At 39.0% G+C, this 13,898-nt stretch overlaps 1 protein-coding gene across 2 annotated transcripts in view; it reads left to right on the top strand.

The window, feature by feature from the left end:
- Positions 1-229: 229 nt before the first annotated feature.
- The window catches only part of abca5 (ATP-binding cassette, sub-family A (ABC1), member 5), a 104,075-nt gene continuing 90,406 nt past the window's right edge, over positions 230-13,898 (top strand). For both annotated transcript variants that reach the window (XM_024008176.2, XM_024008175.2), the window contains exons 1-2: positions 230-371; positions 9,271-9,452. In XM_024008176.2, coding sequence (XP_023863944.1) covers positions 359-371; positions 9,271-9,452 — 195 coding nt within the window. In that variant the 5' untranslated portion in view covers positions 230-358. The remainder of the gene's footprint in view (positions 372-9,270; positions 9,453-13,898) is intronic.

Genomic DNA, 13,898 nt, shown 5'->3' with positions numbered 1-13,898 from the left:
GCATTCGATAGCAGAGACCGAAGTACGACAGAAAACACGATTTCTAGTAGTTACCATAGCCACAAAGTCAATTTTGACTATCGTAAAAAATTGTGAAAACAAAAATTAGCTTTTTGGTCTTAATTTAGGGTTATGCATAAGGTTAGCAGTGTGGTTATGGTTATGCTTAAGGTTAGTGTTAGATTTAAAATAACATTTTAAGAAGATAGATTGTAGAAATAGGCGGGGTGTATGACTTTGTGACTGTTGTAACTAGTGACGACCAGGAACGGCGATTTTGGTTTGTTTACATAAAACGGACCTAAACTTAGAGCACAAGGGCCACAAAGGAACAAATTAGACAAAAAGACATGTCTTAATGTATTTCATACGTGAGTAGCTAAAACTTTTATATTTTATTTAATTGCAGAGCTATTTTTGTATTAGCATTCTATCCTTTCTAGCATCACTCCTCCTTGTGCGCTCAGTTAGCTAGTTAACGCGTAACGTAGTGAGCTAACGTTAGCTACATAAAAACCGACCAGATATTTTTTTTTTGTTGCGATATTTGTATCTATCCACTACATAATATGTTGTCTTATATCTAACATTCCCACGCCGGGCATTCCACTTGTCTCGTATTGCTAGCTAATGTTAGCTATCTAACATAAACTGTAGTTAGTCGGTGACGTTAGTTAGCTAGGTAGCTAGCAACCTAGCAACTGCAGCTAGCTAGCTAACGTGTCCAACAGGGTTATTTATTGATCCATGGCCACAGCTCGGTTGGCGTTTTTCCTCATGTTGCATGTTATATAAATCATTGAACACATTGAACCCTGTGTTATATGAACGTTGTAGAATAATATGCCGATTCCACACCAGAGGGAGCGGAAAATATTTTTGGTATGTCATTGTTCTGGCAATTCTCATAAACTTCATTGTTCATGCATTTTACATTTGTATCACAAACCATTTTTGACAAAATTATTATTAAAGTGTACCTTTTTAGACCTAAATGCCTCCTGTAAGACCCTATAATCGGTGAACAATAACGCTCAGTGGCGGTCAGTGCCATTTAAGATGAGGGAGGACGATGTTTTTTCATGAGCATGGCCTTATTTTTATTACAGCATATTGGATGACTGTCATTCATATTCCATTCACCCAGTTCAATGTAACCGCGATAGGTATTGACTACTACATGATACTAACATTTTCCCTATACCTGTCATGAGGTTGCTACAACCTAGCCTATGAATGTAAGTTTACAATGTAGGTGCGTGCACACAGGTCTAGAGACAAATTTGAAGTGACAGACCGTAACATACGGACAAATGATGACATTCAGTACCACCTTGCACACTCTTGCCTGCATCTAGCTGATATAGGGTATAATCATTAGTCCAACAGTTGCAAACGAGTTTCTATTGGACAAATTCTGGTATTTTTTTTATCCCAGTTTTTTGTTCCGTTTGCATCCGTTTAAGATTTTTTTTTCAATAGAATCAGCGGAATGAATATCAATAAAAATGTTATTAATCACATGCGCCGAATACAACAGGTGTAGACCTTACAGTGAAATGTTTACTTACGAGCCCCTAACCAACAATGTAGTTAAAAAAAAAAATGAATAAGAATAAGAAATTAAAGTATCAAGTCATTAAAGAGCAGCAGTGATCACGCCTAAACACTGTTCACTTTCATAGCAGCCACGTTGTATTCCTTTTATCTATGCACTCTCCTCCTCTCACCTCTTCGCATGTGGATGCACAACACATCAGCTGTATGTGACCAGGCGAAAAAACATTTCCAAGCCAAACCGCTACACACAGCCTACATTGTTCTCACCATATTTGCTAAAGTAACGTCATAGTTCTGTTAGCTATACTGACTAACGAGTTAGTAAACTCGCTACAATCATGCAGTTACATTAGTGTACAGTCAGTAAGCAGTTAGTAAGCAGTTACACCGGCGGGCCCTGGTGGCAATAAATTAGTCAAACCAAAATCTTACCTTGACTTGAAAGAGTTTCAGTGTTGTGTTGGATAGCCAGCTAGTTAACATAGCATCCCTCTGTTTGAGCAGGCTAAACTAGCTAGCTGCATTTGCTAGCTAAGTGAAACTGAAAGTGAAAAAAATTACTCTTCTTCTTCATTTTGGAAGAAATTAATTTAACTGTTCAACTATTGTCTCTCTCTCTTTGAGTCAACTACTCACCTCATTTTATACAATGCAGTGCTAGCTAGCTAGCTGTAGCTTATGTGTTCAGTACTAAATTGATTATCTGATCCTTTGATTGGGTGGACAACATGTCAGTTCATGCTGCAAGAGCTCTGATAGGTTGGAGGACGTCCTCTGGAAGTTGTCATAATTACTGTGTAAGTCTATGGAAGGGAGTGAGAACCATGAGCCTCCTAGGTTTTGTATTGAAGTCAATGTACCCAGAGGAAGAGTGAAGATAGCTGTCCTCCAGCTATACCATGGTGCTACCCTACAGATGCTGTGGAGGCTACTGTAGACCTTTGCAAAATGCGGATGGTCCTCCCCTTCCTCTGAGGTGCCTCGACTGATAACGTTACATGATACAGACAGCATTTTGGTGTCATTACATTATAGCTACTCCTTATAGTGTGCTCTAAAATGTGACGATCGACTCGATTCGGTCTTATGTAGCAACATTTTAAATTGTGTTTTTTACGTAGGATAAAAGTAGATTGAGAAACAATGGGAAAGTAATTCTGCTTTGAAAGTTGATACATTTGTAACACCACTTTTGAGAAAATGGCCCTTGAATGTTTTGGTACACCTACTGGAGGACTCTTCCTTCTCTACACCCATTCAGCATCGTTCACACCCTCTTAAGCCTTACATGCTGACCAGACCGGACACATCGCGTGCGTGAGCGTCGCAAAATAAATGTAGAAATCCATGTTATTCAATTATTGCACCCACACTGCTCGCGCGCGCCAACGAGCGTCTGCGATGCCAGGGGCTAAAATAGAACTCCTTTATATTTCCTGACGCAGATCGCGCTGAAAGTCCTGCCTCTCCCATCTCCTCATTGGTTTATAGAAGCAGGTACCCACGTGCCATCTCCTCATTGGTTATACTCACGTGGGTGATTGAAAGACAAAATGTTTTGCTGGTTGTCGCGGTAAAAGTGTAGATGCCAATCACCATATAAGTTCAAAGATGAAAAAGCCTGGAAGGAGGAGAGATGACTAAACTATTCGGTTTGCAGTTTTATGTGTGGATTAATTGTCGGAGTAGAAGACCTTGTGCATTTCAGTTAAAATAACAACGGAAAAACAAATAAGTGCTACCAAATATAACAATATGCATTTCATAAATATTACAAAAGTGTATAAATAAGGCGTATTGAACACGTCTGTAAAACCTCAATGAGGACATAGCAGGTTTTCATTAATCATTGGATACATCGTACGAAAAACGTCAGAATAATCTACAATAGACACATTTCATGTTCAAATTCACAACATAACATACATAGGCATTTCATCATTAAGTCCTTTAGGAAATAATGTCTGGAGGGTGAAAAACTGTTTCTTGGAGGGTCAAGAAACACTGGCATATTTTATCATCGGACCCAGCTTTGCCGGCTGAATTTAAATATCCACCACGTATTGTGTATAGGAGAGGTCGCAATTTACGCGATAAATTGGTTCATGCCAACTGCCAGCCACGAAAGAAAATCAGCCAGGCTCTTTTATGCCCTCTACCAAATGGTAGCTATAAATGCAGAGGATGCGCACAGTGCAACAATATGATGAAGTGTGAATCTTTCTGCCACCCCACACACAGGAAAACGGTTCCAAATAAATGACATTATTACGTGTTCCACCACCCATGTTATTTACATTAGTAAATGTCCATGTGGGCTCTGCTATGTAGGTAAAACCTCCCGCTCTCTCAAACAGAGAATTAGTGAACATAAAAGTTCAATCAGGAGAAACGACAGGTATTATCCAGTCGCTGTACATTTCAATGACCTGAAGCATGACATTTCCACCTTTAAATTGTGGCATAGAGAAAGTTAAGATATCAAATAGGGGAGGAGATGTTAATAATACTCTGAGTAAAAGAGAATGTTTTTGGATTTTCACCCTCCAGACATTATTTCCTAAAGGACTTAATGATGAAATGCCTATGTATGTTATGTTGTGAATTTGAACATGAAATATGTGTTTTATTGTAGATTATTCTGACGTTTTTCGTACGATGTATCCAATGATTAATGAAAACTTGCTATGTCCTCATTGAGGTTTTACAGACGTGTTCAATACGCCTTATTTATACACTTTTGTAATATTTATGAAATGCATATTGTTATATTTGGTAGCACTTATTTGTTTTTCCTTTGCCTCCAACCCCCTTCGATGTGTAGAACGGATGTGGGTGGGGCCAGGTCTACATAAGGGTGCAAATTTTTAAAAAATCACAAAAGCTCTGACGAAGGCCGTGAGGCCGATACGTAAGCTTATTAAATATCGGTGATACTATCAAGAGCAGTGTGCGGTTTCCTTTTTCCTTCATCTTGTTCAATTGTTGCCATGCACCTGCAAATAAGATTGCTCAGATGTGCGAGTGAATTTAGGTAAAATAACAACTCAATTTTTATATCCCAGGACAAATTAGCTAGCAACAGCAAGCTAGCTAAATAGGACAAATTAGCTAGCAAGTGCAAGCTAACTAGCTAAATTGCCATACATTTTTAATGCTTTTCAACCTGTCCCCAAATTAATGTCATTGGTTCAGAGTTTGTTTTGATATTTTAACCTGCGTGTCGTAATCGTGTTTGGTGTAGGAGGACAAAATAATTTCATGCACGATGGCGCACGCGCGCAGCTAGTTTGGGTTCCGTGTTAGCCCCACTCATCTCCTTAAGGATTCATATGTGAGGCCATGTGCTAAACAGAGTGAATAGTTAAGTAAACCTCAACGATTTCAAGATTAAAAGTGGTAAAAATAGTTGCCTACAATAAGGAAAAAATCCAGGTAGAAATACACTATCTACTCCTTGTCGTATATCCTAATCTGACTTTGGTGCAGGTCATGTTGTTCTTCACATTACCGTCTCTGGTAAACACACACTATATCAAATAAAATTTAAGTTTGTCGTATGCAGAGGATACAGAAGGTGTAAAGTGAAATGGTTACTTGCATAGTAACAATATCAAAAGGACAAAGTGTCCAGATTTTAAAATGTTTAATTATTTGATGACACTTTCCTGACACACTTGTCTAAATTGATGGGTCATGTGAAGGAAATGCTAAAACCAACCCGAGCCACATCTAGCTAAGTGGATGGGTAACTATTGTCTAGACATGTACACGTGTTCATGAAATACGATAGATGGCCGTAATCACCCCTAGTCATACCTTGCTAACTTGATGGGTCATGTAATCATCGTGCTTCTACACCTGCATTACTAGCTGTTTGGGGTTTTAGGCTGGGTGTCTGTACAGCACTTCGAGATATTAGCTGATGTACGAAGGGCTATATAAAATAAAATTGATTGATTGATTGGTGAAGTGCAGCCTTTTGTTTAGACATGTCCTTCTGATATTGCTCATACTAATATTGAGATTTCTTAATTCCATTCTTTAACTTTTAGATATGTGTGTATTGTTGTGAATTGTTAGATACTACGGCACTGTTGGAGCTAGGAACACAAGCATTTCACTACACCCGCAATAACATCTGTGACCAATAAAATTTTATTTTATTTACATTGAGCTTGTCATAGCTGTAGTATGACTCTGCAGGTAGCTAAAGCTAACAACTAGGTTCAATGTTAGCTAGCTAACATTAGGCTATAACTAGCAATGCAAATGGAATTCTGATTCAAATAATATTACTACACAGATAATACACAATGTTAGCTAGCAAGCCAACAGTACGCTTTAAATTGCAATAAATTACTTTCTGACAAAATTAGAAACTTATATCTGAAAATGTAGCTAGACCTTTACCCGTATACATGGATGAACGCTTCACGGCAGACTGGAACCATTTAACTCCGTTTTGTTTGTAGCTACATCTTGTTTGGCCAGCGTTGTTAAAACTTTGTATGGCTGCAATCCCGGTAACGGGATGATATGACAACAGCCAGTGAAAGTGCAGGGCGCCAAATTCAAAACAACAGAAATCCCATAATAAAAATTTCTCAGACATACATGTTTCTTATACCATTTTAAAGGTAATCTTGTTGTTAATCCCACCAAAGTGTCCCGATTTCAAATATGCTTTTCAGCAAAAGCACTACAAAAGATTATGTTAGGTCACACCAAACCACAATAAGCACAGCCATTTTTCCAGCGAAAGATGGCAGTCACAAAAAGCAGAAATATAGCTAAAATGAATCACTAACCTTTGATGATCTTCATCAGATGACACTCATAGGACTTCATGTTACACAATACATGCATGTTTTGTTTGATAAAGTTCATATTTATATTTTTAAAAATCGGAGTTTACATTGGCGCGTTACATTCACTAGTTCCAAAAACATCCAGTGATCGTGCATAGCCACATCGTTTCAACAGAAATACTCATCATAAATGTAGATGATTATACAAGTTATACACTTGGAATTATAGATATACCTCTCCTTAATGCAACCGCTGTGTCAGATTTCAAAAAAACTTGACGGAAAAAGCAAACCATGCAAAAATCTGAGACGGAGCTCAGAACAAGAGTCAAATTAGCCGCCATGTTGGAGTCAACAGAAACCAGAAATTACATGATAAATATTCCCTTTGATGATCTTCATCAGAATGCACTCCCAGGAATCCCAGGTCCACAATAAATGCTTGATTTGTTCGATAATGTCCGTTATTTATGTCCAATTAGCTACTTTGGTTAGCGCGTTTAGTAAACAAATCCAAAGTCACAAAGCGCGTTCACTAAAACGTGACGAAATGTCCAAAAGTTAACAGTAACAGTCAGTAGAAACATGTCAAACGATGTATAGAATCAATCTTTAGAATGTTGTTAACATACATCTTGAATAATGTTCCAACCGGAGAATTACATTGACTTCAGATGAGCGATGGAGCGGAGCTGCAGCTCACGTGAACGCGCGTGGTCAAAGAATGGTCGCCTCATGGCAGTGGTGACTCATTCCTGTCTCCTTCGGCCCCCCTTCACAGTAGAGTCATCAGACAAAGTTCTATTGACTGTTGACATCTAGTGGAAGCCGTAGGAAGTGAAAACTCATCCATATCTTGCTGTAATTTCAATGGGAGCTTGGTTGAAAATCTAGCAGCCTCAGAAAAAATCCAAACAGGAAGTGGAACTTCTCAGGTTTTTGCTAGCCATATGAGTTATGTTATACTCACAGACATAATTCAAACAGTTTTAGAAACTTCAGAGTGTTTTCTATCCAATAATAATATGCATATATTAGCAACTATGACTGAGGAGCAGGCCGTTTACTCTGGCTGCCCCTGCAGCCATAAGAAGTTAAGTCACTCCGGTTCACACTGACCGTGGCATGTGCAGAAAGTAGCCCATCACTTTTTACAACTGGTCTATCGATAGCTCCTGCTAAATTCAGGGTTTCAATGTTGTTGAGAAAAGTATCAAAACTTTTGTAGTTTTCGATGGCTAACATATCTTTCAAAAATGGTGCGGTAGAAAGGACTATCAACACATACTGAGCAGCTCACATTTATAGACAGAAGATACTACATGGAAGACCAATTCAAACTCATCTCCTGGCATGTCCAGCCCATCCATTATCTCAGCCAATCATGGCTAGCGGGAAGGTTCATGTCTTTTTCTGTGGCTTAACCAACTGGGCTTATTCATGTTTATGGATGGAATACAAGTTTGTTATTAAGGCACATGAAAGTTCACATTTCAGAAGACATTTTTGCAATAAAAAACGTTTATGTTCAAATGCCTCTCCTTGGAAATAGTGACAAATATCCCCCCCAAAAACGCCTTCCAAAACAAAAACATGAATTATTATGAATGCTGTAAGTACAGAATTTGTTTGCTTTGCAGGAAATTAATAACCAACTAGTCAGTGACAACTGTTTGTGACATTAACTGCAGTATGAGTTTATTACAGTATTAGACAGTATGTCCTGGTATTTTCAATGATCTACTATGTAGAAGAACCCCTTCCAACTCTTGTGACTCTTGTGTAGCTTGTGAGCATCATAGAGCAAAACATGTTACACATGCGTGTTCATGAGTCTCAGATTTCCGTCAAGCTTCTCATAGTTTGTAGCTCCAACCATTCTGACTCTACAGACATTTTTATTTAAAAAAAATCTGCACATTTGTATTAAACAGATCAGCTCAGCCCCAATTAATTACACAGATGAATGGTTGGTACCAACATATGCAGAAGAAATAGACAAATCCAACGGTACAATAAGTCTATAGCACAAACACACTATGTTTAAAATGGGTTAGAAGTCCTAAATCACACTGGCGAGACAGTGGGACTCATTGGGTTAAATAAAGCTTAAATTCGTTTTCAAGAGTGGGCTGTCTGCTTATTCTGAAATTAGGATACCTTTTATGAGCACCACCAACACAGTGAATGGGAAAATGGATTCAATGGGAACTCCCTCTGGTGACTTGCTGAATGTGCAATCCTAAAGAAGGGCTGTGATTGGTTAATGACCTATAATGTCCTTTTCTATTTATAAAATGGGTCATATCATTAAAAGTACCAGAGAGAGAACTCTGGAAATTCGACGTGTTAGAGTATAGCTATTGCTGAAAACAATGTCTAAAAATCAAAAAGGGGTATATTAATATTTTTAATGTTAATGAAATTAACATGAACATTTGTATTTCAGAATGTAGACATATTTAAGAGAACAATATAAGGACTATAATGACACCAAGATGATTTCTGTATCATGTAAGGTTCACAGATCATAGGGTCTTGCAGGAGGCATGTATAGGTCTATATATGGCCTAAAATGGCAAATTTCATCATGATTTGTGATACAAATGTAAAAAAACATGTTAAACATCCTTCCTATCAATGAAGTTTCTATGTGAGAATTTCAAGAACAATCTGAGATGCCAAACATATTTTCAGCTGCTGTGGAATCGCCCAATTAGCCTAGCTAGCTTAAATTATTGACCCATGCGTTAATAATTTAGCTAGCCAGCTAGCTAGCTACTTCCCTTGAGATCCTTTCCATCATCAAATGAATGCCAACAATTTATCAATCTAGTAGTTAGTGAGCCATCTAAAAAAAGTTGCTCAAAACAAGGAGGATGCTTTATCTCTTTTGCAGCTATAGCGCCCAGCTGTGGAGAACGTCCTCATTCATGCCCCAGACAGTTGAAGCATGCTGGTAGTAACGTTAGTATGCAGCCCAACATAATCAGAAGAGATGCCGGAGTCTGGCATCAAACGAAAAGCCTGCTTTACAAGAATCTACTCATCAAATGGAGGACTAAACAACAGAGTCTGCAGGTGGGTTACTTGCTGCACCTTGTCCTTTGTCTGCCTGATTTGAATCACTTTGGGGCAGTTTCCCAGACACAGATAAGGCCTACTCCAGGACTAAAAAGCATTTTCAATTATGTTTTGCATCTGAGAAAAGTAGCTAGCTGTATAGCTAACTATATAACTCATCTGTATCTAACCCATGCTGCCATCATAATTTCCTTCTGCCAGGAGAATGGTAGTACAAAAGTCTCATTCAATTCTATGATAATATTCACACCACACTTTAGGCTTCCCCCATTAGGACTATAAGGGTTAGTTGGGTAATAGTACTGCAGCCTGCTGAAGGCTGATTTGTATGTGGTGTTTATAGCCTACCTACGCCACTCAATCAGGTTCATACTACTCCCTTAGGGCTAGGAGTGCACTGTCATGGTCAGTCACATGTACCTTCCTTTCTCTTGTTTTACCTCCCTCCAGAGCATTTTGGCTCTAGCATTTTATTGTGCCCACCCACCCGCAAGCTTCTTTAAACTTGTGACTAGTGATGCACTGATATGACATTTTTGGCTGATACCGATATCCAATATTTTTTTTTCCCCCCCCCCCCCCCCAAAAACGATACAGATAACCAATATTTAATATTTTAGGTGCCTTTTAAGCGTTCATGTACAGTTTTATAGTTAACACACACACACATGGACGCAGTGGTCTAAGGCAATGCATCTCAGTGCAAGAGGCGTCACTACAGTCCCTGGTTCGAATCCAGGCTGTATCACATCCAGCTGTGATTGGGAGCCCCATAGGGCAGCGTACAATTGGCCCAGCGTCGTCCGGGTTTGGCCGGGGTAGGCCGTCATTATAAATAATAATTTGTTCTTAACTGACATGCCTAGTTAAATAAAGGTTACACACACCACATTGACCAAAAAGTTATTTTGTTGGCATTTACGTATGTCCCCATTATCAGTAAAACACAATCAAAACCTATTTCTTTCACTTACTTGCTGTGCTGTTTTGTTGTTAATTTGTTCAGTCGTTTCATTCTAAACCAGGATTTCTATGGAACGCCGTTTGGGTCTTTGTGTGTCAAAAAAATATACTATTTAATGTGTCAAATAAGCTTGTTGACCAATCAGGACCTGAATATGACTGCTCGTCACATAATAATTTAACGTGTTTACACATTTTTTACGTAGTTATTACACATTGATTACACTCAATCGTATTTCATGTCACAACGATTCATCGATACGTATGCTATGATGCTGGTAAGGTCTCGTGCACCTACAGTGCCGGTCATTAAAAAAGAAAGCTAGCTAGCGCATGGATGCAAACAAAGTTCTTCCCCAAAAACATAGCAAAACGACATCTGTTTCAGTAGCTGTAGTTAGCAAGCTAACTATATAGCTAGGTGTCATTGTCTAAAATAACCAGTTCTTTGATTAATGGTGGTTGGACCCATGTATGTGAAGCTAGCCACAATAAGGTTTAGCCACAATAGTAGACTTTGTGGTTAGCCTTCAAAGTAAAAGTATGGCATAATTCTACTATTTATATTCAATTGCATCACTGTCAATGACATTCTTTTATTTCGAAGGCAAACCACAAATTCCACTATTGTGCCTAATCCTTATTGTGGCTAGCTTCACAACACATAACCCAGTCCGGTCGAGCGCCACTAGCCAGATGAAGCTAGCTGGCTGCTTATAACGTTAGCTTTGGCCAACAGGGTTAAGTAACTGGCTAGCTGTTTATTTTCATGAACTGAAGTTCAATTTCAATAGGCGAACAACAAGTGGCAACCAAGCTAATACTTAGTCACAAGGATTCCTAAATCATTGCTAAGAACAATGAAAATGACTGCAGTTTTTTACTGGTTGTTGTTTTCAGGCTACCCCAGAAGTTTCGGTTGAACAAATGATGCTTTATTACCAATGCGGTATTGTAAGCACATCGTTCGTGGTCAGTGTTTGCTGACTTTTTTTGTACAGCTTTGACAGTGCTACTGTATATTTTTTTGACACGCAAAGACCCAAACGGCATTCCATAGTATGCATGTCGTGAAGCTAATAGCAGTGACGCTATTACTGTGTAACTCCGGTAGGGCAACATCGGAAAAATAGCGCACTTAGTAGTGTTACCCGGTGCTCGACCAGTCGGCGAATGCCAACATCACCCACGACAGAGAACGGTTGATTGTCAACGGCAATGAATTCCATTATCATGGCTTTAATGGATTTTGCCTTTGAGTTGTCTCGCTGAAATTTTGTTACTCTTTCAAATGACTGCTTGACTTGTTGACTGCTCGATCCGAACAGCAGACATTGTGGGCTAGTTTAGGAATGCTGTGTTGCACGTATAGCGCAACATTTTACGTGGCGTCATTACGTCATGTACCTTCGTTATATAGGTATGCACATCAGCTTTGACATCGGTTTTGCATCGGTTTTGTATTTTGCACATACATTCTGATATGTCACCGATATATCTGCCTCGCCTGGTTCACTAACTACTTCTCAGATAGAGTTCAGTGTGTCAAATCGGAGGGCTTGTTGTCCGGACCTCTGGCAGTCTATGGGGTGCCACAGGGTTCAATTCTCGGGCCGACTCTTTTCTCTGTATATATATCAATGATGTCGCTTTTGCTGCGCGTCATTCTTTCATCCACCTCTACGCAGACGACACCATTCTGTATACATCTGGCCCTTCTTTGGACACTGTTAACAAATTTCCAAACGAGCTTCAATGCCATACAACTCTCCTTCCGTGGCCTCCAACTGCTCTTAAATGCTAGTAAAACGAAATGCATGCTCTTCAAATGATCGCTACCCGCCCGCCTGACTAGCATCACTACTCTGGATGGTTCTGACTTAGAATATGTGGACAACTATAAATACCTAGGTGTCTGGCTAGACTGTAAACTCTCCTTCCAGACTCACATTAAACATCTCCAATCCAAAATCAAATCTAGAATCGGCTTCCTATTTCGCAACAAAGCCTCCTTCACTCATGCTGCCAAACATACCCGTGTAAAACTGACTATCCTACCGATCTTTGACTTCGGCGATGTTATTTACAAAATAGCCTCCAACACTCTACTCATCAAATTGGATGCAGTCTATCACAGTGCCATCCGATTTGTCACCAAAGCCCATATACTACCCACCACTGCGACCTTTATGCTCTCGTTGGCTGGTCTTCGCTACATATTCGTCAAACCCACTGGCTCCAGGTCATCTATAAGTCTTTGCTCGGTAAAGCTCCGCCTTATCTCTGCTTACTGGTCACCATAGCAACACCCACCCGTAGCACGCGCTCCAGCAGGTATATTTCACTGGTCATCCCCAAAGCCAACACCTCCTTCGGCCGCCATTCCTTCCAGTTCTCTGCTGCCAATGACTGGAACACATTGCAAAAATCACTGAAGTTGGAGACTTATCTCCCACTAACCTTAAGCATAAGCTGTCAGAGCAGTTTACCAAACGCTGCAGCTGTACACAGCCCATCTGTAAATAGCCCATCCAACTACCTACCTCATCCCCATATTTGTTTTTCTGCTCTTTTGCACACCAGTATTTCTACTTGCACATCCTCATCTGCACACTCCAGTATTAATTGCTAAATTGTAATTACTTCAACTATGGCCTATTTATTGCCTTACCTCCTTACTTCATTTGCACACACTGTATACAGGTTTTTCTATTGTGTTATTGACTGTACGTTTGTTTATCCCATGTGTAACTCTGTTGTTTTTGTCGCTTTGCTTTATCTTGGCCAGGTCGCAGTTGTAAATTATAACTTGTTCTCAACTGGCCTACCTGGTTAAATAAAAACAAAATATCGTACATCCCTAGTTGTGACCAGTGAAAATATGACTGCCTTCTGCTTCGCAACTCAGCTGGTCTCCACAATTTTGATTTGGAATTGAACAAAATAAGAAACTTTTTCCTCTTTTTTTTTTGTGCATTTTCCTTCTTTTGTATTATTTATATATATATATATATATATATATATATATTTTTTTTTAGGGGGTGGATCAGCTTTAATATTGTGGATTGTTGCTTCCATCAATGTAATTGTCTGCATCATGTCCAGTACCTCATATATTTTTGGAATGTGTATATATACATACATACATATACATAAACGTACATACATGCTTATACACACTTTATAAAATATATAACTTTATTATTTCCGGGCAAACCCTACCACCCCAATTGGAGTAAACTAATAAACAATAACACTTAGGTTTCTACCTTCAGTTTATACATATTATACACAATCTATTTTACAATAGTTATATTTTGTTTGTTTTTAGTCCTTCCTCTATTTTCCTTCTTTGTAGGGCCATGCGTTTTTCATTTGGAGTTGCTAAATTGCTGTAATGCATTTCCCTGTTTTCATATTTTCCGCCCGGGGTAGCCAGTGTTTGAGAGGGGATTCCTGGAAATTATGTCGCTGTATAAG

The sequence above is a fragment of the Salvelinus sp. IW2-2015 genome, linkage group LG18 (assembly GCF_002910315.2).
Source record: "Salvelinus sp. IW2-2015 linkage group LG18, ASM291031v2, whole genome shotgun sequence".
In the NCBI taxonomy this organism is placed as follows: domain Eukaryota; kingdom Metazoa; phylum Chordata; class Actinopteri; order Salmoniformes; family Salmonidae; genus Salvelinus; species Salvelinus sp. IW2-2015.
The sequence above is the reverse complement of the archived record's forward strand: the minus strand, read 5'-3'. Positions and strand labels throughout refer to the sequence as shown.